The 26,772-nt window shown below is 51.0% G+C and overlaps 1 protein-coding gene across 1 annotated transcript in view; it reads right to left on the reverse strand.

The window, feature by feature from the left end:
• Positions 1 to 10,250, reverse strand: part of VAX2 (ventral anterior homeobox 2) — a 29,174-nt gene extending 18,924 nt beyond the window's left edge. The window contains exon 1 of the mRNA XM_058683769.1: positions 9,998 to 10,250. Within this exon, the coding sequence (XP_058539752.1) occupies positions 9,998 to 10,235 (238 nt within the window). The 5' untranslated portion in view covers positions 10,236 to 10,250. The remainder of the gene's footprint in view (positions 1 to 9,997) is intronic.
• Positions 10,251 to 26,772: the final 16,522 nt, after the last annotated feature.

The following is a 26,772-nucleotide window of genomic DNA, read 5'->3' on the forward strand; positions in this document are numbered from 1 at the left end:
GATGAACACCTCTCTTCACTGTTTAGGAGTGAAAGCTGGTCAGGGAGGAAAGATTTCTTCTATCTTACCTTGTGTACATTTTTATTGTTTGGTTTGTCACAAAGACTATGTAGCAAAATGCAGTTTTATCTTTGGTAGAAGACCTTTCTAACAGAGAACTACAATCCCCAAAAGGAATGACCATTAGATGTGATTACAATTTAAATTTGAGTTCAGTAAAAAAAAAAAAACACCTCACAACAAAGTTTAAAAAAAGAAAAAGAGGGCTGCCTGGGTGGCTCAGTTGATTGAACAACTGACTTCAGCTCAGATCATGGTTTCATGGTTCATGAGTTCGAGCCCTCCATCGGGCTCTGTGCTGACAGCTTGGAGCCTGGAGCCTGCTTCAGATTCTGTCTGTCTGTCTGTCTCTCTCTCTCTCTGCTTCCCACTCTCACTCTGTCTGTTTCTCTCTCTCCAAAATAATAAACATTAAAAAATGTTAAACAAAAAATATTAAAAAAAGAAAAAGATTTGGGCATGTTTACAGCACATATCACAGAAAAAGGGATTACTTCCTTAGCATAAAAGTAGCATTCACAACTATAAGAAAACAATAAACCAATAGAGAAATAACCAAGCACATGAATAAAAAAATTCACAGAAGAGGAAATTAAGATGAAGAATAAGTACATGAATATATATGCTTAACCTTACTAGTGATTAAAAATGTCAATAAAAATGTTTTTCACTTGACAAGATCTCACTCTAAAAGATTCAGTTTATCCTGGTTGGAAGGGTGAGGTGAAATGACACATTTATACGCAATTGCTGGGAGTATAAATTTTGGGCATGGAATTCAGAAATATGTCACAACTTTAACATATGTGTGAAATAATGCCTATTATTTTAAACATTTTATTATGAGAAATTTCAAACATACACAAAATTAGAGAAAGTAGTATAATGAGCCCTGACATACCTATCCCCCAACTTCAACAATTATAAATTCATGAATAATCCTGTGTCTTCTCTATCCTCATAATTTTAAGCAAATCTCAGACATCATATCATTTCATCCAGAAATATTTTTATATGTGTCTCTGAAAAAAAAAACTTCCTTTGCAAAATAACAATACTGTCTCAACCAAAGACATTATCAATCATTCCTTAATATAAAAAAGTCCCACTTGGTTACACATTTTTCAGATTGTCTCATAAATGAGACTTTAAAAAACCATCTGTCCAAATTAGGATCCAAAGATGTTCACTGAGACATTGCTTGTAATAGTGAAAAAGTAGAACCAACTTAAATACCCATCAATAGAGGACTGGTTAAATTAATGATATCTGCAGAATGGAATACCATGTAGCTGTTAAAAGAATGAGGCAGTTTTAAACAGCAAGCAAGATTTCTACAAATGTTTATTAAATGGAAAAAAATTTGCAAAAAATTTCCCACTTTTGCAACGTATTACGAAAAGAAAATATTTATCTTTTTCAATTACTAATGAGTGTTTGGTTGGTTCCATCTTGGGAGTGTACATGCTTTATGCAGGAAAAAATGAAGACCTTTCCGTTTATACATGATATGGCAAAACAAACATGGTTGGATTTATAATTAGAAAGTTATTTTACACTTTAGAAAACAAAAGGCATCAGAAACAAATTAGAAGCAAATTATGAATTTTAAAAAGCTGCAACACATATTGAAAGCAATGAGCTACTACCCTTAATGCTGAGTTTCTACAAATCAGTAAGGAAGGGAATATTTGAAAATTAAAAGTGGTCAAAGGAAATGAGTTGTTAGATAACACCGGAAGAAATACCCTGGCCGGCAAATATGAGAAGATAGTCAATTTCACTAATAATCAATGAAATAAAAATTAGAATGTCAATGAGGTACTACTTATCACCTATATGACCGGCAAAGGTAGAAAAGATATCTATGCCTAATATGGGCAGAGGAAAAAGATGGGGGTATAAACTACAAACTTTCCCCCACAAAGAGCAACTTGACAGTATCTTTCAAGATATAAAGCCTAAACTGTGATGGCAAGATTTGGGGCTACAAGCACTTTCAGGCATTGCTGCTGGGACTGGGAAGAGGGGTGGGGGAGCAGAGGTGGGTAGATAAGGCACAGGTGGTGTATCATGTATGGAGGGTATTTGGCATTATCTTCTAAATTACAAACTAACATACTCTTCCACCTTTTAGGAACTTCTCTGACATATACCTACACACGTGGAAATGACCAAGGAACAAGTTTATTGCAGAATTGTATATAATAGCAACATATGAGAAAAAAGCTAACTGTTCCACCAATAGGACATGGGCTATCCAACATGCATTATGGCCCACCCAGTCCATATAAATGGAATACTATACATCTGTGAAAAAAGGGACAAGACGTTCTTTACATCCCAAAATGTACTGGTAAGTGAAAATAGCAAGGTGCAGAAAAATATAGGGAGGTGTCATATATGAGTAAAAAATAAATAAATAAAAGCAAGAAAACAATAGAGCAGCCCTGACTTGCATAAGGGTGAATGTCTTTTGGAAGGACAAACCAGAAAGTAAAAAATGGCTGCCTTAGAGCCAGGTGGGAACTGGAAGAGAGAGGGCAGGGATGGAAGGGATTTTTCACGGTGTACTTAACAACACAACGTTTTGATGTCGGAATCACAGGAGCTAATTACCATTTTCAAATTAAGCAAAACACGTTTTTAAAAACTGTAGTGTGTGTAAACCTTTTGAAGCAGCAGTTCCACTGCTAGGAATCTATTTCACGGAAATACTCAAGTGCGCAAAGACCTGTGTCTTGGAAGTTTATTCCACAGTGTTTATATTAGGGAAAACCAACTGGACCCTCCCTGCAGAGGTGGGGAGAATTCGGCTTTCCCCAACCAAAGGGATACTTTCGGTTTGGTCACGGTCACGGAACAGCGCGAAATGGTTGACCCGAAAAGATGACCCCTGCGGATTAAATTTTTTTTAAAGGTAAGTTGCAAAACGTCTTATGTAATACGATTCCACTTTTGCTGATGTTTACATATGAGAGTGGGAAAATCTGGAAGGGCCCACCTGAAACTGAGAATGGTGGCTATTTGGGGGAGCCTTCTACCGCTTCGGGTTCGGTTTTGTTTTATGTTGAGCACGCATAACTTTTTGAAATTCAATCCTCTAGCTACCTATCTACTTTGTAAGTGTGGCCCTGCACGCCCAGCCCTGGCTTCCCCGCAGCTCCACGAGTCGACTGGTCCCTGCGAGGGTGGGTGGCTGGGCAGCGGCCGCAGGAGCAAACCACCAAACAAACCCAGGCTTTAGTCACCCAGTGATTTCAAGCTCCAGCGGATAACTGGAGGCCTGTGAATTGAGCGGGGAGGAGGGGCGCAGATTTATCCAGCTATTTCTTTCTCGCCCCCTGGCTGGCTTTGCTGGTGGAACCACACACTAAGCAGCCGCAGACAGGCGGGAGCCTCACTACCCTCCGCTCGCCGCCCTGCTCCTGGAGCGACCTCCTGCTCCAGTCCCAGCTGGAGGCCCTGCCGACCCAGCTACCAGTAAAAGAACCGTATTTGAGGTTTTCCACGTCCAGTAAAAGAACCATATTTGAGGTTTTATATTTCGGTGGTTCCCAAAGTTGAGGACTGCACAAAATGCCAAAAATGTGGCATTGTCAAATTTATATTGTAACAGTTGTAAGGAACAACATTGTAACGTCAAAAAATGAGGATGTCCTCTCGGAACGAACGTCGTCCCGGAGGGAAAGGGCGTTGCGGTCTTTTACCAAATGAGATGAGAGATGTTGACAGTTTTGTTTCCTTTCACTCATTCGACAAATATTTAGTGAGTGTATACATACCGTGTGCCAAGAACATATCTGTGGAGATCATGGATTTGGCTGGGCGCGGTGACAGCCTCGTCTGTGGTGCGGGGGCGGCAGCAAGCGAACCCGGCCTCGGGCACCTGCCCCCTTCGAACTTAGCGCAGCGCAGGCATAGCTTCCCCAGCCACTTCCGCGGGCCGCCCCGGGGGGGGGGGGGGGGGGGCGGGGGGCGGGTCAGGAAGCCCGCACCCGCAGTGTTCAGAGAGAGACAGGCTCTCGGTTGGGAAGCTGGGAGCCAGCAGCTCCTGCCGGGTCGGTCTGGCACATAGTAGGTATTCATTAATGTTCGTGGAAAGAATCAACGTGTGACGGGCAAGACCGCGGGTGAACATGGTGACAGAGAGACATGGTTGAGAGGCTTTTGAGGGGGGGCCCCAACTAGGACCTTACAACCGACTGACTCCCCACTTCCTGCGCTCGCCACCCGGGCTTTCCCAGGTCCGCCCACTCCTCTGCTTTGGGGACAAGATCCGGGCCTGGCGCCGAGACTTCTTTCCGCACTATTCAGTGCCACCCTGGCACCTTCAGATCCTCCAACCTCCCTCCTGGATGCGATGGGGGACGAACCAGGCGCCTAGACTACCCAGCTCGCAGGGATTCCTGGACAGGCCCACTCGTCCTCTATCAGTTTCTCAAACTGGGGTAGGGAACTCAGCGGGATACACTGCCGGTAACCCGCTACCGGCTTTACGAAGCGTAAGGCCAATCTTTATTTTATATTAAGCAAACAGGAAATAGAAACAAAATTAATATGATTCGTATTCCCACCCCACCCCACCCCCAATACAAATCGGAGAGATATAGGGAGGGAGCTCAGGGCTACTCTGACCCCAGGCTCAGTCAGGGGTAATTGAGGAAATGGTATAGAGCCAACAGGACCCATAGATGCTCTCTCCCTACAGGTGGTGCACCGTGGGCCAATGCCCCAAACGACATCCAAACGACCTATATAAGCCCAAGGACACACGCTTCCGTGGTCCCCTTCCTCCTTGCCAGTGCATGTACTCACTCATCGCCCCAGCTTCGGGGAAAATCAGCCTCCTTGCCCAGCAGGGTCAAAGCGGGTGAAGGTGGAGGGGGGCACCTAGAAGCTCTGACCCTGCGGTGGGTGCACGGAACCGGAGTCCAAGCCACTGCCCAGAACAACAAAAGTAGCATGAGAACACAAGGAGCCACGCATAGTTCCCTGAAAATGAAAACAGTGCACACAAAACACACCAACAAGACAACACATTTGGTTGCTGGGCTGCTTGCGAGTTGGGGGTGGGGGGAGGGGGGCGCAGCACGCATGTAAACAAAGGGAAAAATAAGACCAAAGCGATAGAGCCCCGTCAGACCCTTGCTAAGAATGTGGGTCCTTCTGCCAAAAACAAACAAAACAAAAGGAAAAACATAACAAACATAAAACAAAACAAACCCAGAAAAATTAGAAAAAAAAAAAAAAAGAAATCTAATACCCCCACAAATCCCAAAACCAAAAATGAAAATAAAAACAAAATTTCAAAGTGCAGTCCCTTGCATGAACCGTTCAAACCTTTCAACTGCTGCCTGAGGCCTGGTCCTGGTTATTGTATCTATTAAGAGACTCATATTGAGGTTATGGTCGGAGGTCCATCCAGGGTGGAAGAGCTGTGACCCCAAATCCAGTGCTCATTTCGATACAACAATCTGCCCCACCTTCACAGTTGCCAAAATGCCTACTGGGCAAGCGGGTAGGTGTGCCCTTGTAGAGCCACTGCGACTTGCGGGGTGAGGCCTGCAAGGTCCCAGCTGAGCTCCTGTAGGTCCAGTGACTTCAGTAAATCCAAGCAGAAAGCCAGCAGATTCGGAATGACGCTAAACCCAGATCTGGCTGCTGGAGTGGGAGGCAGAGTCTGTTTCCCCAGGCCTCTCTCAGCTCAAGCCCTAGAAGTCTTGGCGCCTTGCCCAGCGTCTTCCGATGAGTCTGGCTGCCAGGACCCTGCCTGGTGTATACCATTGTGCAGTCTGTAAGTGTTCAGAGGCTCCCGGTTCTGGACTGCCCCAGCACTGCTCTCTGATGGGGGTGGGGGGCGGTGGGCCCCGCTAAATGCTTCCCTTCCCCACACCCACATCCACAAGGAGAATTGCCAGCAGGAGCCGGAGGTCTGGGTCTTTATGGGCTTTCTTACGTCCTTAGCTCCCAGGTGCATCCATAAAGCTCCCAGGTGAAAGCACTCCGGATAATGGGTGGTGGTGTGGTGGCCGGTTGTTCACTCAGCCAAGGGATCCCTAATTTTTCCTGCCCTCCTGCTCCCAGAGAAGTGTGGAAATGAGGAGGGGAGCTCTGGCCGCAGTTCTTAAAAGGGAGAGCCCTCTGGGGGCAGCCTGATCCTGCTTCACCAGGCCACAGGGCTGAGGACACAGGATGCGGCCCAAATGGCATTTTGAGATGCATAGGCCTGAGGGACCGCTTCAAGAGAGCAGGTAGCAGGGCCGTGCATTGTTCATAAAAGTTCGGTGACACCAACAGGCGGCCATTACGGGCTCTATTCAGATGGATTGTTGAATTTGCATCCGGATTAATCTGGGAATCAGGTAGGCGCATCTGAGTGCGCGGGTGCCAGCAGAGACTGAGGTTGCAGGAAGTTGTGGGTGAGAGTTGGTCCACCTCTTCTAACCGCCGGTATCCCGGCTCCACCGAAAGGGCCTCGGCTGCACCGGGCGGTTAGAGCCACAGCTGGGAGGAGGCCTGTTTGTTCCAGCTGCCGCCTCCGCCTCCTCCTCCTCCTCCTCCTCCTCCTCGCAGTTGGTGCGTCCTTCCTAAATATAAAACAAAAGGACCCCCATCCATACCCGTCACTGGCCAATGGGCTGTGCACGCAGAGGTGTGGGGTGGCCTAAGCCACCGTCTGGTCCCGTAGAAGCCTAGCTGTGTGTGCGGTGAGGTGCGCTGGCTGCCTGTGTGCACACGCCCCTGTCATCCTTGTGGCCTTGTTTGTGTCCATGTGTGGCACGAAGTGGCCTCCATTTTGAGGCGGGGATGCAGCACGGTCGGCCTCCCTGGCTCCCTGACCCGCATTTCGGGGAGGCAGCCGGAAACTTGAGTGATTGGTGGAGTGAGGGGTTCCTCCAAGGGGATTGGGGAAGGCCACACCTCGTGGTCTGCAAGGTGGCACTAATCCTCCTTTCATCAGCTGTTCTCAACCCCCAGGGCTGCCCACCTCCCAACGCAGGGCAGCATTTAGCCAAGGGGAAAAGGCACAGAGTCCTTGGAGTCTGTAAGGGGCGGGGGTGAGCTGGGGGAGGCTTCTGAGGAAGGAGGCCCATTCCCAGAGTGGTTTGTAGGTCACCTCAGAGCACCCCCTTTCATTTAACAGAATATTTATAGAGGTCCCGCTGGGTGTTTGCAGTTTTATAGACATCACCTCTGACCTTTAGCACTGACTTTCAAGTAACAGCTATAGGTTCCTCTGTACAGATGTGGAAACTGAGGCACAGAGAGGCAAAGGAACTGGCTCAAGTTTAAAGGACTCTAAACCAACTTTACTTTATTCCAGCCCCCCACACTTTCCTTCTATTCCCCTGTGTCTTGGAACTCCCCCAACAGATGCACTATGCTGGGGTGGGGCCCTCAGGTAGCAAGTCCCTAGTGGAAAAGAGGCAGAAAGAAGTGCAAAGACCCAAGGGAAGTGGGGTTCTTTCCCCACAACCTGACGGGATGCGATGGCAAAAACCTCCCTTCCACCTTTTTATGGTTTCCTCCAGAAGTACTTTGGGAGGATGTGTCCTGGGAGATCAAGGGTGAAATGTACTCTCTGCTAAGAGCACACTGGAGGGACATTTCATCTGGAGGCCAATGTGCTGCAGGCTTCCCTTCACCAGTACCAGGCCTTTCATCTGTCAGAGCCTCCACCCTGAGTCCCTGTGGGGCCAGGAGTGACACAGGTGACCCTGACTGGGAGGGATTAGTGCCAAATGACGTGCCCGGTATCTCAGGCCTGTAATAACTGCCTTTCCATTAAATGAGAAAGGGCAGAGGGACTTACAAGGGCCCTGTTTACCTTTTATTTCTTTTAGGCATGTAAATACACTCTCTATACTATATTACCATTATATTGTACAAATATAATGGCATTGCTGTGTATGCATACATGCATTTTTAAAAGTATATCTCCTGACAATGCACACAAGCTATCCCACATACGGGGGGGGGGGGGTGTCCATCTCTACTCAGCTCTAGATTGCTCCTAGCATGCGTGGCTCCCATCCCACAGGGTGGAGGGTCACTTTTGACTCCTACCTCCTCTAAGTGTACACCTGGGAGTTACTAAACTGACATCTGTACATAGAACTTATTTGTTATACAAGCAGAGTTAGTAGAGTGGAAGGGATAGTAGGTGGGCACAGAACTTTCAGTTGTCCACAACTCACAAATACCCATAGATGGGGTATGAGGTGGTGAGTGTCACAGGCAGGGATTTGAGGGTCTTAAACAGGGAGTGTGGGTAATTTAAGGGACTGATTTCTCCATTTCTGGAAGCCAGGCAAATTTTCTCAATAGAGCTCCAAGGTGGCTGTTGACATCTTGCATTCAGGACTCCCCATAGTCTATGAAAAGGGATCTGACTTAACCCCAGGTGCCCAGCAGGTCCACACACCTGATGGAATTGCTGCCGGGTGGGGACCACCCTCATACTCCAGCCTGTGTCCTGAACATCGATTACCGCCCCATCTCTAGGTGACCACACCTGACACCAGGAGTGTTTCAGGAAGGCATGGGTCGCTGAGTCTGTGTCCAAGACGGTCATCAGCCGACTTTAGATTGGGCTGCCTCCATGCTCTACCCTGGCCCTGTCCCCCATTCCCAGATCTACCCAAACTCAGCAGCCGTGGGGAGGCTGTGGGCAACCGGGCCACAGTATCCCAGTCTGAGTGTGGGTGGCCCAGCTCAGATCAGACAAACTCGGGATCCTGGCGCTGGAGGGTCCTGGAGCCAGTCTCAAGCTGGTTCCTGTTCCCCAGGCGGCCGCGGTGGTTGCGGAAATCAGCTGTAGCCGGTCGACTCCCAAAGCCCCGCGGCTGGCAGGCGGGCGCTCCGGAAGTTGAGGCAGTAAAAGGGCAGCGGGAGGAAGCCGAGCCAGGCAGTAGGAGAAGGAGGTCGGGGGAGCCGTTCCCCGCGTGTGGCCTCTTCTGGGCGCTCGGTCTCCGGGTGCCGGCGCTCAGAGTGGGGGAAACAGATCTCAGGCTCTGGCCGCGGCCTAGGGGCAGCCTGAAGGCAAGTGCCCGGAATCCCCTTTCTCCTTCCATCTCTCTGGGCGAGGCCCGGATCCGGCGAAAGCTGATCTAGAGCTTCGCGTGAGGGTGGCTTTGGGGGTCGGCCTCGCGGCGAGGAGACCAGGCAGAGCTGGGTACTCGAGCGCAGTCCAGAAGCGCTTGCAGGAAAAGAGGGCTGGGAAGGAGAGCTCGGCGGAGCGAAAAGCCAGGAAAGAAGAGAGGGCGAAGGGCGAGGGAGAACGGGAGAGACGCGAAAGGCCAGGCCGGGGGAAGGCCGCACCGAGAGCCGGCTGGGCCCAGACGCCGAGAGGAAGCGCGAGCCGAAAGAGCAAAGCCCAGGCGGGCAAGCGCCGCACGCCGCCCTCCGAGTCCCGATGCCCTCTCCCGCGAGCAACCGGTGCGGTCTGCGTCGCCGGGAACGGGAAACGAGCCTGGGCAGGCGGCCGGGAAGCGTCCCGGCCGCTGAGCGGAGCGCCGGCCTTTCCCTCCCGCGGTCCCGGACGCTGGTCCTTCCTCGTCCTGACCCCGCGGAGCGCTCGTGACGCTTTTCTCCGCACCAGCCGTGAGGGACGCGGGGCGGGGACCCGGCTGTCCGCGCCCCGCACTTGTATCCCGGTCCCCGCCGCCGTACCCAGCTGGGATGGGCCTAGGGTGAGCGGCCGGCCCGAGAGGCTGAGAACTGTAAGGCAGTGACACGGACATCTCTTTGGTCCCGTTCGCCGCTTTGTCCCCTGCACTCAGCTCAGTGTTCAGCACACAATAGAAGCTCAAAATAGTATTTGCTGAATGAATGATTGACTGAAGACTGGCTGTCTGTGTGAACTGGGAGGTGGAGGCAGCCGAAGGGCTAGGGTGGGGGTCCGGTGGGCCAGAACCGAGAACTGTCCGCTTACCTCGCACCAGGATGCGGCGGCAGTGGTCTGCCTCTCCGAGCCCGGGCTGGCCGTCGCTGTCGGCGCCGCTCTCTCTGGAGCCCGCGGGGCTAGAGGCGGAGGTCCCCGCAATCTCCCTTGGGCTGCGGCGGCCGGCATCGGCGCCCGAGTCCTCCGCTCCGCCGCGGTCCCCGCCGCGCCCGCCGCGCGACTCCCGGCGTGCGGGGCCGCGGTCGCGCTCCGCGCCCCCATCGCCCATGCCGGCCGCCACCGCCGCCTTCTCCACCGCCCGGCCAGCCTGAGCTGGCCAAGCCCGTGGCTCCCCGCCCCTCGCGCCCCCCGCCCGGCCCCTACTCCTCGGGCCCCGCCCCTACCCGGCTGCTCCACCCATCCCTGCTGATTGGGCGCGAGTCGGGGTTCTCTGACTCCCAGCGGCTCACGAGGGAGCAGCGCCGAAGGATGGGAGGGTGGTCCCACTCCTCCACCCCCGATCTAGCCCCACTCCCAGTCCGGCAGAGGGAGGCTGGGGCGGTATTCTGGGGGTGCTGGCCTAGCCCTACGGCCACCCCTAAAGTTTATCAACTCCCTCCCCCAGTCCCTTGCCTTCTGTGCTCCCCACTCCCTCCTTCCCCGGGGACGCTCAGGCTCCGCGCTCCAGCTCTTTCGGCGGGATCAATAACCAAAGTGCTCCAGGAAGGCGACCCCGGCGAGACCCAGCAGAAAACAGGAGGTTGGCCTTGCTCGGGCGCTCGGCTGGTGGGGGGGAGGCTGGAGGCAGGGCCTCAGGTCTGGGGTTCAGTGCCCCACCCCTGCCCCCAGACTCATACCGCCACCCGCATTCGAAGCGGGACCGAAGGCGCGTCCCGGCGATCCTGGGAGAGCAAGGCCTAGAATGTGGTAAATGACCCCGAGAGAAGCCAGGGGACTGACGGAGTGACCCGCACTCGCGGGGGGTTGAGAAAACACGTGCAGAGAGGGGCCAGGAGCCCAGAGGGTCGAGTGAGGCCGAGACTGTGGTAGGCAGCAAACGCCCGGTTCCCCCACGGCCTGGAGGCCCTCACGCGGGGCCCGCACCCTCAGACTTGGGAAGCAGATGGGCGTTTCCTTGTGCCAGCCTCACCCCGCTACTGTGGAGATGCCCCCCACCCCAGCCAGCCCTGGTCCCAGGTCCCACCTTCCCTGGAAAATCGAGGCGCGGAGGTCCGCGTGGCTAGAAGCCAGCTGGGCTGGGAAGCCAGGTGGTGGGGGTTCCTGTGCAGAGCGCTCGGCCCTCCGAGGCTTCCCCCAGCGCTTTCTGAGGAGCCCGTGCCCGCCTGAGTCTAGCTTCTGCCTTGCCAGCGCCAAGAGAGGCCGGGCCCTTCGTTCCCTTACTTTGACTCAGAAAGGGGCTCGAACAGAGATTGAGAGACCCCAGTGAAGATGTGTGTTCAACTTGTTTGTGGGCGGGAGCGCCGATGACCCTACCCCTAAAGCGCCGTGATTGCAGACTTTGCTTCTCTTTTCTGGCTCGCATTCCCGGGTGAGCGAGGGTGCTTCGGTCTGTCTGGGGGGCTGATTGAGTGTTTGTGGGGGCAGGGCCCATGATGTCCGTGTGTGGGGGTGGGGAGTGAGGTGAGGGGGTAAGTGACTGTGTCCGGGCTGAGCGTGTTGCTGGTGCAGCCTCCATGATTTGGGTGAGCCAGTGTATGAATGGGTGTGTGTTACTGCCTTAGCGTGTGTCCAGTGTGCATGTATTTGTGTCCAGTCATAAATGTCCCCTGCAGAAGGCCAGGTGGGCTGGATGCCCCAATTACTTAATTGGGTGGCTGATAATGAAGGGGTTGAGACCTAGGAAGAGGGGAGGGCAAAGAGTGCAGGGGAGGAGGACTGCTGCTACCTGCTAACAGAAAGGGGGGGGGGGAGGAAGGAAGGAAGGAAAAAAACTTGGCCACTAGGTACTTTGGTTGGGGCAGAGGAGCACAGGCTGGTGGCCAGGATCCTGGATAGGCTGTGCAGAGGGAGAGCAGTCTGGACCAGCTGCGGGTGCTGCCAGTTGGTGGCACCTGGGGGGCTGGGAGAAAGGAAATTCATAGTAACAGGAGAACCTGGGGAGTGTGACCCAACTGGACCGATCTCGGTTGGAAGGACCCTTGCAGTGCACACTGGAGGGGCCCAACTCCTCAGAGACCCCCACCCACACGGGCCAGCACGCCCTCCACCGCAAACCAGTGGGATGCTGGTCGCGGGATCCGGCCTCAGCTCTGCACCTGTCTTTCTCCTCTCTGGCTCTCTCTCTCAAGTTTACTTGTTTTTATTATTCAAGTAGGAAGCAGAAAGCAAAAACTTGACTGGAACCTTCCCGGCTCCCCAGCCCTCACTCTTCCCCTGCCACTTTCACGGCCGAGTTTGTGTTCAAAGAAAAAGGGAACGACACCTGCTGAGCCCTGCCGGGTTTTGTTTGTTCTTGCCCTTTAAATTTCGATTTCACAACATATCTCAGTGCTCTCAGTGCCGGTAACTCCAGTCTCCCTCCAGCGAACTCATTTGAGGTCCAGGGATCAGTTTTCGGGCATCTGCACCCTCCTGGGTGATCCGGGCCAGTCTGTCTGGTGAGGCAGAATCCCACGGAGACAGGACCCAGGCACTTGGGGACTCTCCTTCCCTAGCTTCGGGGAGCCCTGCTGGGAGAACAGGGGGAGGGTTGGTTCTCCGGAGGTCCTACTCTTTCTCTTTCTCCAGCCCTTTATTTTTTTTCCCCCCTCACTTTCCCTCTTTGCGGGGTGGGATTTGGCGTCCCGAGGGCATTCGGGTGCTCTCCTCTCCGCAGGCCTGGCAGGTGGGTCCCCCTTCCTGGTGATTGTACCCATGACCAGTGAGTGAGGAACTCAGGGGTTCTGCATGCTGAAGCAGGGAACCTGTGCAGTGTGCTTGTGTGGATGTGGGCCAGGGGAGAGGGGGTTGGCGGTGTCGGATCTACTCACCCAGCCCGGGCTCTGGCCCAACAGAGATGCCTGCCAGGACATCCTAGCGCCTGGGTGGCCCACTGCCAAGCCAGTAGGCAGGTTGTGCGGGGCCACTGGGCTCCCACCCACATCCTTTTCTCTCTGGAGACTTTATCCTTCGGGTCTAGCTCCTGAGTGTGCTGGGTGAGGATCGCTGGGTGCCCCAGTACCTGAGTATGGCCACGTGGCAGCGAGATACAGGGTTGGCCTTGCTGAGTGTGTGCGCGCGCTCACATGTTGGGATGCCATTTGGCTCTGGGAGATCCTCCGGCCCTGGGGTAAGCTGGACACAGAGCTCCAGGGGTGCAGTCCGCCTGGCCAGAATTCACTAGGATCTGGGATTCCTCACCCCGCAGTGGGATCTGGGATTGGATGGCCTATGTGTCCTATATCCTATGTTTTCACTGCCAGTCTACACTCGCGGTCTCAGTCATCTCAACCGGGGCAAGATCCCAGGGATCTGGAAAATCTCTGTGTCTCTCCTTTTTCATAAAGTGATTCAGGATCCTTAGCAGGGAGGCATGTGTGGGGGGACAGGCGGGAAGGGAGTCCCAGCCGATAGGGGGCAGGGCTATGGCCTAAACTTGCTTTCTCAGTGGCTCTGTCGCTGCCAGGGCTCCAGTGTAGACAAACTCCAGGTGTTGATCTGGCCCTTTTTGGGTCCCATAGGGCCTTAGCAGCTCATGGCCCAAGGTCCATCCCTGCTATCAGTGTCTGTCCTGGCCTCTGCTGGTCCTGGGGAATTAGTGGGCTTCTGCTTTGCAGGTTGAGCGGGTCTGGTCACAAGGAACTGCCGCATCCTGGGCTGGAGTCCCATGATGCTCTGCCGTAAGGAGTTCCCCGGCCACATGGTGGTCCTGGTCCTCCACTCAGCTGCAGGAGTGGGGAGACCGTCAGTCAGGAAAGAGCTCCACCAACCCACCTCTGCACAGATACTCCTTAGGACTAGGTCTCTAGAGGGTTTCCCCAAAATGGCCTGAGTTGGGGTAAGAGGCTGTCTTCTCTCAGGTGTTGCCTTGCTTAGCACCTTGCTTAACTGCTGTCTCTAATTCTTGCCACTCATTCCCCTGGTGTGGACTTAATTCAGTCTCCCTGGTGTGGAGATTCAGGGACTCTCCAGGCCCTTCCCATCCCCCTTCACCAGGCCTTCTAGCAGCTCAGCAAATGAGACTGACTTCCTAAGCCTGAGTCCTTGTGAGAGCTAGGTCCCCAGCACCTAGGGGTAAATAGTTCTCCTACCCCCACCCTGCTGGGCAGCAGGTCCTCTAGGATCAGAAGTCTGCCACCCAACCTGGGCTCTAGGGGAGCCAACATGTGCATATGGCTGGGTGGGAGTTGGGGCCTAGGTTCCCCCACATGCTACCCGTATCTCACAGTCAAGCCCTTTGGTCCTTCACTGACAGTGATCCTGCAGCTCTGGCTGGAGCCTTCAGTATCACCTTCTGGTGCTCAGAACCTGAAATGCTGGAGTTCCCATTCTGTGTCTGGTTATTCTCCCTTCTTCTGTTTCCCTACAGTGCTCTGGCAAGCATATCAGACCAGCCCTCCAGGCCTGGAGCCCTGGCCCCAGATCAGCCCTGCTCCTTCTGGTGCCTCTTCCCTCTGCTGAGGCTCATGGTAGAAGCCTGGGTTGAGCTTGCAGCCTTTGCAGGTGCCTTCCCCAGCTGGCTTCCTTCCTGTACTCCTCCTTGGCCTCTCTGTCTCTACCTCCCTACTCCCCTCTCTCAGCCCCGTGCTTCTCCCCGGTCCTTTCCCTAAGGCCTAGAAACTCAGGAGGTCCGGGTTCCTCTGCCTTGCCTCATCTTTTTTTTTGTCTGGGTCTCCTGTCTTTCTTCTTTCTGGTTTTGGGGTCCCATATAAGGGTCCCTGGGAGATGCTGGGTGGCATTCTTCTGGCCCCCCACTATTACTGCTGGGATGGGTTTCTCCTGCAGCTAAAGGGAGTTAGGGGTTTGGGTGAACAGGGAAGGACACTCCTTGAAGATTCGGCTGGGGAGCACAAGACCAGGCTGGCAGAAAAAAAAAAAATCCATGCATCACTTCCTCCCCTGACCCTACATGCACCCCTATGTGCCTGGGAGCCAGATCTCTGTACTGGCACTTCAGAGGGTACCTATTGTCGCCCTCTCTGGTAGGAAGGGATTGGCATTTTAAAAGGAGCTAGGGTGCTGTTGGAGTTTTTGTTTTGTTTTGTTTTTTACAATGAGCATTGTTATTTTTGTAAAAGACAGTACAATGTGTTCATTTCTAAGAAGAGTAATGGTGCTAAAACCCAAGCAGGGGTGCTCTAATGGTGAGACACCTGTTCCTGGGGTTGGTGGGAGAGGTGCTGGGGCAGAGTGAGGCTCCTCAGATCCCAGTGTTTAGGTCCCTCCTAGGTAGCTAACCACCTGCAGGCTCAGGAACTGCAAGTCAGTCACTGACTAATTTCAGGCAATACAAGACGCCCGAGGCCTGTCTTTGCGGGATGCCAGTGTTGCCCTCTGAGGATTCTGCAGGGAACAGGACGCTCTGGGCCCCAGGGGTGCCCACCATGAGGGCAGAGGTCAGCTCTTCGAGCAGAGCAGGGAACCCAAGTTAGCTGGGCTAGGGTGGGCTGGTACAGGGTGAGATGGGGGAGGCACCAGCAGTGGCACCACCTTTTGGCCTCTCAAGGCAACACTCCCCTGCTTTGTTTTGCCCCCTCTTCTTAGGCAAGGATCCCAGGCGGGCTTTCTGAGCTGTAGGGCTGTCAAGATCTGCCAGTGCCAAGTCTGGTACAATCTGCTGGTGCCTTTCTTGAGCCTGTGAGTCCTGAGGCCTATGGGGAGAGCTGCCCAGGGGAGGCTATGGGTCTAGTTTGTAAAGAGGGCCACACTGGGGTGACAGCTGCAAGCAGGGCAAGGCTGACAATATTTTCCAGGTACCAACCACCCAGTGGCTACCAGTAGGCAACTCCTGCCTTGCCTCTGGCTTTGGACCAGTGCCAGGAAGGCTTACAGGAGGGGGCAAAGGATTTCTCAACTTGCCATGTATTAAATCACCTGGGTAACTTAGAAAAAAATCAGCAGTGCTGGGCTGCAGACCAAATAGCTTCAGTTTAGGTCTAGTGACTTCAAATCAGGTCCCCAGTGGGTTTCTGATAGTTAAGAGGCTTCCAGGTGAAGGAATTTTTGTATCGGACTAAGGGTAGGGGAAGAAGGCATTGCTGGATGAAAGCCAGGAGCTTTCACCCAGGTCTTGGGTGGTCAGTAGTGGTAATCCAGGGAATGAGATATGGTTATTTCAGCCAGGCTTTTGGGTGGGTGGGGGAGGAGGGAAGCCAGCAGAGGCCTGGAAGGTGGGAGCAGGTTGGCAGTGGGAGGATCAGAGAGGGTGAACAGGACTGGTCAGGATACAACTGGACCCAACTCAAAGGTGTCCAACCTGATCTGAAAAGCTCCCTTCACCCACAGGACTCGGGATTCTCTTGAAGAGAGGAGGTGGCTGGCGGGGCAGGGCTGGAGGTAGAGTCAGCCGCTAGTGCAGGATGGGTGCCCCCAGGTTCTAGGACAGGGACTTGGTGTGAAGGGTGGGGGGACTCCTAATTTGGTGATCTTCTCACCTGCTTTCCTCCAGACAGATTTCCCCCAAAGCTTTCTTGGCTTCCTGTTCCTCTTCCTGGTAGTGCCCTGTGAATCTTCTAACTTCCCTCTCTCTCCTTTGGTGATTTGCCACCGCATCCTTCTTCTGTCTCCTTTCTCCTTCTGGTTCTCCAGCCTTCCTCCCTTCCCTGCGCGGTCTTTCCCACCCAGCCCCTCAGCCTCCGTGGCTGTTTCCATCCTCTCTCCCTCTGACTCCCCTTGCTGGCTCCTACATTCCCCATTTCCCATCAGCCCTCTCCGTGCTGGGGCAGAAGCACCCTCTTTTATTTGTCTTTCTTAGGACATTACCATCCCATCCAGGTGCAGAGTTTAAACCAACGAAAAGACTTGAAAGAATCTTCTAAACATTTTCCTTCTTTCTTAACAAACAAAATTCACTCACTCCTACTGCAGTCTGATCATTCTTTAATATCTGGATATTTAATATCTGGATATTTAATATCTGGATTTAATATCTGGATCATTCTTTAAATCAATCAGCGTTTTATTTATTTTCTGGCGAGAGATACAGGCCTAAGTGCCCCCCAAAGGTGCTGCATTGTCATGAAATAGTCATGATAACCCTTAGGGGGGACTTGGTTGCTTCGTTGTGCAGAGGAGGAAACAGACCAAGGTCACAAACCTGGTCTGTGTGGCTTGACACCCAGGTGCCAGGTCCCAAGGTGCTACTAAGGCAAAAATCTCTTCCCCCTCCCTCCCACTTCACTCTGAGAACTGGGCTGCCCACCCCCCCCCCCCGCCCCCACACTCAGCGATGGACTCCACCAGCCTGGCACTACTTGGCGGTTCCTCGCACAGACACTGGGGTGGGGACTTTCAGATTGAGTGACGCGGTACCTTGGCACGTTCAAGGGGGAGCTGTGACCTCTCCAGAAACCAAAAGAAACCTGGACTGTGAGGATGCAGACTTTCAAAGAGCAGAACCTGAGTTTACCGTGGCTGGGTTCACTATGTGTTGTTTTGCTTTTGTTGTTTTGGTAACAGCTTTATTGAGCTATAACGTACATATCCTACAATTCACGCACTGTACAATTCTAAAGTTTTTAGTATTTTCACCGACATACTAAAATATGTAGCCTATGTCCAGATGTACAGTGCAGCCATCAGCACAGTACATTTTAGGACATTTTCATCACCCCAAAAGGAAATCCGTACCCTTTAGCGATCACCCAACTTTCCACCCCAACCTCAGCCCCAAGCAACCTAACCAACCACTTTGTTTCTATGGATTTGCCTATTCTGGATTTTTCATATAAATGGAATCATACAATAAGTGGCCTTTGCACCTGGCTTCTTTCACTTAGCATAATATTTCAAGGTTCATTCATGTTATAGCATATATGAGTACTTTATTCCTTTCATGGCTGATTAACATTCCATTGTATGGGTTATACCACATTTGCTTATCCATTCACTATTAATAGACATTTGGGTGGTTTCTACCTTATCTGTGTGGGAGTGTGGGTGTACCCCTAGTTTGGGGTGCTCCACTCGCAGCTCAGAAGAGGTAGGAAGTTTTCTGGGGGCAGCTGGAGGAGCATGGTGAGGCTCAGGGATAGGGCACACACTGGCTATTTGTCCCCAGCTAATAGGTCACCTTCTAGAAGCCCCCTTTCCACTCCTGTCCAGTGAGGAGGAGACGGTTGGACTGGGAGGTTTGTAGGAATTAGAGGCTCTGTGGTAAAAATTCAGTGCCCTGATTCTTGGCTAGGTTGGGTTAGAATCCTGGTTCTACCACTACCTACTTGCTAATAGGTTGCTTATCCTCTCTGTGCCTCAGCATCCTCACCCATTAAATGGGGATAATGTTAGTACCAAACTCCCAGAGTTGTTTTGAGGAGTAGGTTAATCTGTGTGGAGCACTTTATCTAATACCCGGCCCTCAATGGGTGCTAGAGGGAGGTAAATTTAAGCTTTTATCATTTAGGGCTTAGAGCCAGAGCTCACAGGTAGCACTAGTTCATCCCCCTTTCCCTTCCACCTGGATGGATGAAAGAATGAAAAGGTTAGCCATGGCCCAAGGGACAGGGAAAGGTTGTCTGGCCTGGGGGTTGCGAATCCAGATTCCAGGCCCTCAACTCCAGCTGCCTAAGTGGAGTGGGGGTGGGGGTGCAGGAGAAATGCTTTTCACTGCCAAAGCCTCTGGATAGCTAATCAGCTGCTCTCATCCAACCTCGTGTTTCTTGAAAGCAAACGCCGAGCTCCGTAAAGACAGTGGGCGGTGCAGCCGAGACTTGAACCCTGCTTTCAGTCATCCAATGGCCTGGACACTGCTGAGTTTTCCGTGTTTAAAGTGCCACTCATGCTTCCACCCCCAAGCCAGATTTTCCCTTCCCTGTTGGGGAACCCCAGCCAGCCCATGGTCCTTCCCTAGGTGTAGGTCCATGACTTGGGAGTGGAAGGAATGGCAACTCAAGCCCCAGAAGGATCTACGTCCCGCAGCCTGGGGACAGGGGGTTCCCCACAGGCAGTGTCCTGGCCTCCCACCTTTCCCAGGCATTTCCCCCCAGGCCTGGCCAGGAGAGAGCCAGAGCGGCTCCTTGGGCTGCCTTTGGGGAGCGGCCTGGAGGCCAGCAATGGTGGCTTTTATATCGTTTCATGCCTTTTGAATTTTGGGGTGTCGCAATTCAAATGAATCTAGTAAAATAATTTTTTAAATGTTGTTAGAATAAGTTTGAAGAGGCGTTTTGTTCTGATGCCTGCATCAAGGGCAGATGCTCATTTGTTCTTCCCCTGCTTTGTGCCTCTGAAAAGCTTGCCCACAGCGACTTATCCTGTAGACTTGGTTCCTTCTTCTCTTTGCTATGCTTGCTGCCACACTGCACATTCAGGATCACCAACTACCCCAGTCCCAAGTCCCCAGTGCCAGGGAACTCGCTAGTCTTGAATCTTGTTGTCCTAAGAAGGGTCATTTGCCATCAGCGTCACCCGAAGGTGGATTCCAGACTAAGCTGGGGAACGGGAAGCCAGGAAGCATGATGTCTGGCACCCCTTCAGTGGTTACCTTGGCTCTGGGGACTCCCCTACTTCTCCACCCAAAGAAGCTTCCTTGCTCTCTGGGTCAGATTGGTCCAGATTGGAGCATCTTCTGCCCCTCCACTATGTGGCCGGGCACCTGCTGCCATGCAAACAGGGAGTTAACTGGGGATGATTGTGGGGGTGAGCCTGTAGGAAGGAATTCTCCATCTTCTGATTTTGGACTTCAGAAGTGGAAGGGCAAGAAGCTGTGTGGTAGTCTATGTTGGGTGACTGTTGTGCCTTTGTTGGAATGCTGGGAAGGCCCTGAGCACTAGCCAAGGTCCCCTCCAGATAGTCCCTTAGGGCGCCTATTCCATTACCCCCAAGATGTTGTCAAGAATTTATATCTACTGGGAACTATTCTCTGGGAGCTGCTGCACTCTTTGGAACATCCTTCTTCCAACAAATATTTATTGAGCTACTACTATATTCTGAATAGGATGCCAGGCACTAGGAGACACTTGTGAACCAAACAGACCTAAATCCCCACAGTCAGAGAGCCTACATTACTGGAGACAGCTAACATCTTCTTGGATAGTGAAACCCAAAATGGAGTCATGGCAGGGAACCTCTGAAGTTGATCCTGAGGTGCCACTCCACCTCTGATGGTTTGGAAGAGATACACAGACCACCTGGTGCCTAAGCACAGGTTTGTTTTGGTGGCTAGAAAATGGCCCCTGAAAATAACTTCCATTAAAGAGGTGCTTTCCTGCAGCCTCAGTGATTCTGTAATAAAGAAAAATCTAAGAAAGGAAACACATTTTTTCCTGTTCAGTTGGCTGGGAAAAAAAAAAAAAGCAAAACAAACATACAAACAAAAAACCCCTGGAACATGCAGACCCATGCCTTAGGTGTGTGTTTTTTTGGGGGGTGGGGGTGGGGGGCTTTTGTTTGTAAGTGTGTTTGTTGAGCACTAATTTCACTAACTTAAAAAATTGTTTTTTGATGTTTTTATTTTTGAGACCGAGAAAGCATAAGCTGGGGAGGGGCAGAGAGAGAGAGGGAGACAGGAAGAGAAGCGGGCTCCACGCTGTCAACAGGGAGCCCGATGCGGGGGCTGGGATTCACCAGCGATATCAGGACCTGAGCTGAAGTCAGACGTTCAACTGACTGAGCCACCCAGCGCCCCAGTAATTTCATTAACTTTTAATTTAAATTTTAATTTTGTTTTAAAAAAGGGAAACATTCATCTGAGGGGGGAAAAAATTCTAACCAGCACAAAGGATTATAAAATGACAAGTAGGTGTCTTTCCAGATCCTCAGCCCCATCACAGAGGCCCCAATTTCTTGCCGCATGTCGGACATCCCCGCTCCCGTCTAAAAACAGGAATGAAGTCACCACTGTCCTCTGTTCTCCCGCCTGCCCTTTCCGCCGTCACCCTAGGCGCTTGCTCCTTGGTAGCCCGACTCCGCTTACCCTTTCTGCGCCCTCCTTGCTTGCCAGCCTCGTGTGAAAGTGTCCGCTTCCCCAACAGCCTCACCAACTTAGTATGTTACCTACAATTTTGATCTCTGTGGGTCTGATAGGTTTCTTAAAGAAACGAATTAAAGTAAGGGGAAACAAGAGAAAGAAAAAGGAAAGGAAAGAATGTTTGCAACTCGAGACTGCTAGTTTGGGTCCCAGGGCGTGTACGTGGGTTGCAGCGAGGCCGGGCGGTCTGAGCCCGTGCACCGGATAGCACCGCACGCGAAGGCCGCACCCTTCAAAGCCTGCAGAACGGTGAGAGGCGGCGGGGGTCAGTGGGAATTAGCGCGCCGGGCCCGGGCGAAGGATCGCTGCGGGGCGAGAGTTCGGGCTGGATTAGCGGGTTCAAAAGCAGGTCAGGGAGAGCTAAAGGAGGCGACGGGGTCCGCGAGAGGTCAAGGTCTTTGGTCGCAGCGGGCCGCGCGCGGAGACGGCAGCAGGGGGATTGCGATCGCGGGGAGGCTGGACCGAGTTCCGAGCGCGTGGATGGGTTCGGCAGGCTCTGGAGCGAGGGCCGTCTGTTCTGGCGGCCGTGGCGTTGAGACACCTCCGCTTCTGGGCCTCAGCCACGCGAAAGGAGGGGACAGCGACGTGAGCCCCGAAACGAGTCCGAGGCAATTTCAGTGGATAAAGAGAACAAGTGCCCGAGCTCCCGACGCGCGTGCGTGCGCCTGTGTGTCTGAGGAACAAGGCTTACCTACTTTTCTTGTAGGTTTGAATCCCATTCCCTTTTCTTTATTTATATATATGTATTTTTTTTTTCTTTCTGGCAAGGAACACCTCTTCGGCAAAAAATAATTCAACAGACTGCCCCGGACAGTGAGAAGGAATTTGTTTTGCCGAGGGCTTGTCCCTCTCGCTTCCCGAGGCAGACATCTGCGGCCTGCGCCGTGGGGCAAGAGGGGAGCGTCACACCGTTGGTGTAAACATACTCATGACCCACCCTTCACACGTCTCGGAGTCCTGCACGTGTGTGGAGGGAGAGCTGGAAGCACAGCCCTTCCCCGAAAGAAGTGAGCGCTGGGGGAGTGTGTGTCACTCTGTGAGCCCCTGACCCGACGAATTTTAGGAGAACTAGAATGTATTGCTTGAGCCCGTTCTCCCCTCACCTCCCCCTGATACTCGTGGAGAACTTGGGAGTTCGGAGATATGCCAAGTGGGCTCGCCAGTCTGAAATCCTGGCCTTGGTAGATGACCCCCAAGCCCCAATAAACGGACAGACGACGGATAGCGCTCAACGGCACTAAGTAGAGGTGGCCCCCACCCTGGTCACCGTCTCTAGTGGCCTTGATGATGCTTGGTCGTTCCTTCCCCTGGGAGCTGCCTCTCGCCTTCCCTTCCCCGAGGGCGAGGCCGCCGCCTGGAGTGATGGAGGCGGGAGGCTCAGGCCGGCGTCCAGGTCTTCGCGAAAGCCCGCCCCTTGGGATTGGGTCCTGCTGATTTTCCGCGGAGAACCCTCTTTAGAGTCTGCTCCTCTGGGGCAAATATTGCAAATGCTTGGGGAGACGGTGGTGGTGAAGGCAGTGCAGGAGGTAGTGGTGATGAGAGCGGTGTGTGCGTGTGTGTGTGTGTGTGTGTGTGTGTGTGTGTGTGTGTGGCGTTGGCAGAAAGGGAAAGAGAGGGAAGAAGGAGGCCGGGGAGAGGGGAACAGAAGCCGTGAAAGCAGGGTGCCAGGAGCCCGGGAGGGAAAGCCGGGTCAGGGAGAGGGGGCGGGAGAGTGGGAAGGGGCGGGGCCGGAAATGGGGAGGCCAAGCGCGACCCAAACAAAGCGCCGCAGGGTCTCCACCGAGAGTGATCTGCCTTTCCCGCAATTTCCCTGGATTCCCCCGATTCCCTCGCTTTGGTCAGCAGGGCGGCTGGTCTCGGTGGGGACGTGCAGGTTGCTAATGGGGAAGGTAGTCTAAAGGGATGGATCGCTGGAGAAATACACTCACTCAACCAACGAACGGGCAATCGGCTCCTCTCAGCCGGACCCGAGTCGCGGGTGCGGAGAAGATGGGTAGTGGGCGACCCTTCGCGGGTCCCTTTCGTACCGGTTCGTCCAGGTTCACTCGGTGGTCGTGGCTTTATTCTAAAAGACCCTGGGACTCCTGTTCCCAGCTCCCAGCCCCCACTGGCAGGTCTAGGTGCCAGAGTCCCTCCGTTAGAAATGCGGTCCTCTTGCTGAAAATAACTTGTCTCAGTTTTTAAATCGTATTGACAATATTGAGGATCTTTTTAACGCCGCTTCCAGCCTTTGCACACTAGTCATACAGTCAGAACAATAATAGAATTGAAAGAAGGAAAAAAATCCTGGGGCCCAAACCTAAATTCACCACTTTCTCTTCTTAAAAAAAGACGAAAAATATAATCACTCAGACTTATTTTCGGTGCACACTTGAATTGCATCGTTTCAGTCATGGTTAACATGCAGTTTTGTATTCTGCAGTTTCCATTTGCCTCACCTAAATATTTGCCGTGTGCTATGATCCTCATACGTACTTTTCAACGGCCGAGAGATATTTTGTTAGTGTAATTTACTTTAGCTGTTCAATTGTTAAATAGTCCGCCGTGTCCAGTTTTTCAGCATTAAAATGATGCTCAAACAAAAATCTTCAAATACATCGTTTGCTCCTTTGGGGAGCAAATTATTTGGGGAGGATTATTTCATTAGGATCCTTACTGGCTCAACAGGGTAGGGACATTTTCATTGCTCTTAATATCGCGCCAAACTGCCTTAAAGCATTTTCCCCACACCCTAAGCCTCTGCTGAAACTGGTCTCCGGAACAAGAGTTACCGCGCAAAGTGCTGAGCCCTCTAGGGAGAGGGAAGGTGAGACAATGGAAGCCTTGTGAAGGTGGGGGAAGGCGTGGGGTTGGTGGGGTGGAGTGGTGAGGTTGGGGTTAGGGAGAGGAGGACGGAGGTTCCTTCCCCGGCTTGGAGAAAGGTAAGACCTTCCAGTGGAGGTGAGGACCCGACAGCCTCAGGCTGAAGTTTGTTAGGTAGACACTAAGAGAAGGACACAGGGACCTTCATGTGCTGGGTATCTGGAGAGCTTTGTGGGTTTGGAGGGGCACGCAGTGGCTTATACTTTGCGAAGTGTCCAGCGAGGGTGGCGAAATCGGGAACCGAAATTGGAAACCGACAATCTCCTCCTGGGGCATTCGGACGATTTTAAACTGTTGCTATATTAATAGAGGCGTAATTACATAATCATTATTGTTTGAAGTTGTGTTTTGTTGAAAAGGAGGTTGCGTTTCCTTTAAAAAATACCAATTGTCCTTTAAGAAACAATTCCTTACCTTAGCTACAGTAGTACATGTATCTTAAAAGCAATACATATTTTATTATTTTCCATAATGAGAATATATTCATGCATTTTGTGGTTAAAAATTATAAGTTAACACAAACTCACTGTAAAGTAATCAGGCTGAGATGTATAGAAGTTCTTCTCTTAATCCTCCCTTCGTAAGTAGCGCAGCTGATAGTTACAGCATTGCATGTGCTATGTGTTTTTCAACAACGGTTTACACTATTCCTGCTAGTCTGCAAATTGCCATTGGAAAACAGATTTAACAAGAGGCGACCACATTCTTACATATCAGTGGATGTCGCTCTATCTCAGTTTTGATAGCTGTCTAGATAGCATTATATGAATGTTCCATTTTTTCTCTATTTCATAAATTACATAAATAATATGTGAATACATTTTATATCACAGAACAACTCAGACAATACCAAACATAAAAATAAAACACGAAACAGTGTGTTTGTCTGGTTTCCCCTCTTCATGCCTGCCTCCACTCTTATCCCACCTGATGCCTCAGAAGTTTGAGGTCAGAAATTTGGCTTTTGTTCCTCTAGACAACAACTCCAGTCTTTAAAAGAATCGCTTTATTTGTTCTCTTTAGCCTGCACGCTTGCTCCCATTCCCGCCCCCCTCAGTAAGGAACCACTGAGTTGTGCTTAGTGTGTATGTCTGTGTTATGCTTTCTCACAAAATATGCATTGTTTTGTGTGTGTGCTTTTCACTCATGCACGTTGGGTTTTATATTTGATTTTGTTTTTTAAACGTTACTTTAAAAAGTGTAGTTTTAAAGAATTTTAAATTTATGGAAAAGTTACAAGAACAGTACAGAGAACTTCAGTAAACGTGTTTCTGAGCTGCATTTGCTTTATCGTTCTCTTTCTCTATGTATTTATTAAATTATGGTTATTGAAGCACTTGAGAATAAGTGGCAGACATCATGCCCAGAGAAAGAAGTCCTTTACTTACATGACCACAGTGCAATGACCAAAATCAGGACATTTAACAACATTGGTAACAGTGCTGTTATATAATCTTCAGATCGTATTCAAAATTTGCCAATTGTGCCAATAAGATCCTTTATCATTTTTTTTCTAGTCTAGGATCTAACCCAGTATCACTCATTGTATTTAGTTTTCCACTTCCTGTTAGTCTCCATTAGCTGGAAACAGTTCATCAACTTTTCTTTGCTTTTTTGAAACATAGACATTTCTTGAAGAATATGAGCCAGTTGTTTTATATGTATTATGCTTTCTTGCTTTATTTTAAGCAATCTGAAACTTATAGAAAAATTGTCAGGTATAAAGAACTCACCCTGCCCCGGACCCAAGTGAGCATAAATTGCTGACCTATGCTTTCTTTTCTGTTTCCAACAAGTAAGGACATTCTCCCTCATAGTCATGATAGAGTCGTCAAAATAATAAAGTGAACATTTTCGCCATGGACTACTCAGACCTCATTAAGGTTTGCCAGTTGTCCTGACAACGTCTCTATAGCAAAAAGATCCAGGCAAGATTAGGTGCTTTATTTAGTTGTCATTGTCTCCTTATTCTTCAAGCTGTAACAGTTTCAGTCTTTTCTTGACTTCCATGGCCAGTTATTACATATAATGTCCGTCAGCAGGGGTTTGTTTGATATTTCCTCATGATTCAATTCAGATTATGCATCTTTGGCAGGAACACCACTGAAATGGTGCTGAATTCTTTCATTGTATCCTATCAGAAGGGGCATGATTTTCATTTCCATTAGTGGCGATGTCACCTTTGATCATTTGAGTGAGATGGTGTCTGCTAAGCTTCTTTCTGTAAAATTAGTATTTTTTACCTTTGTAATTAATACATGTTTTTCAGGGAGGAATTTGAGACTACATATATCTCCTGCTACTCATCAAATTTTCTATGCATTGTTTATATCAATAAGTACAATGGGTTCCTATTTTATTCAATGGGTTATAACTTGTTACTATAATTATTTACGTAATTTGCAAATTGTCCCACAGGTAGTCAGTGGGAGTCCCTTCAGCTGGCTTCTGAGTCCCCATTTTTTTTTTTGTGACAGCTTTGTTGAGATATAATTCACATACATACAACTCACCTATTTAATGTGTACAATTCAGTGGTCTTTAGTATACTCACAGGGCTCTTCAACCATCCCCACAATCAATTTTAGGACATTTTCATCACTCCAACCAGAAACTTTAACTATTCTACTCTCAATCTTCTCATGCTGCCAGGTCCCAGGCAATTATTAGTCTACTTCCTGTCTCTTATAGCTTTGCCTTTCCTGGACATTTCATACAAATGGAAGTGTACACTATGCGGTCTTCTGTGACTGACTTTTTTCATTTAGCATGATGCTTTTAAGATTCATCCACCTTATAGCATGCACTTTATTCCTTATTAATGCCAAAGATTGTCCCATTG

Source organism: Neofelis nebulosa, chromosome 9, assembly GCF_028018385.1.
Source record: "Neofelis nebulosa isolate mNeoNeb1 chromosome 9, mNeoNeb1.pri, whole genome shotgun sequence".
In the NCBI taxonomy this organism is placed as follows: Eukaryota; Metazoa; Chordata; class Mammalia; order Carnivora; family Felidae; genus Neofelis; species Neofelis nebulosa.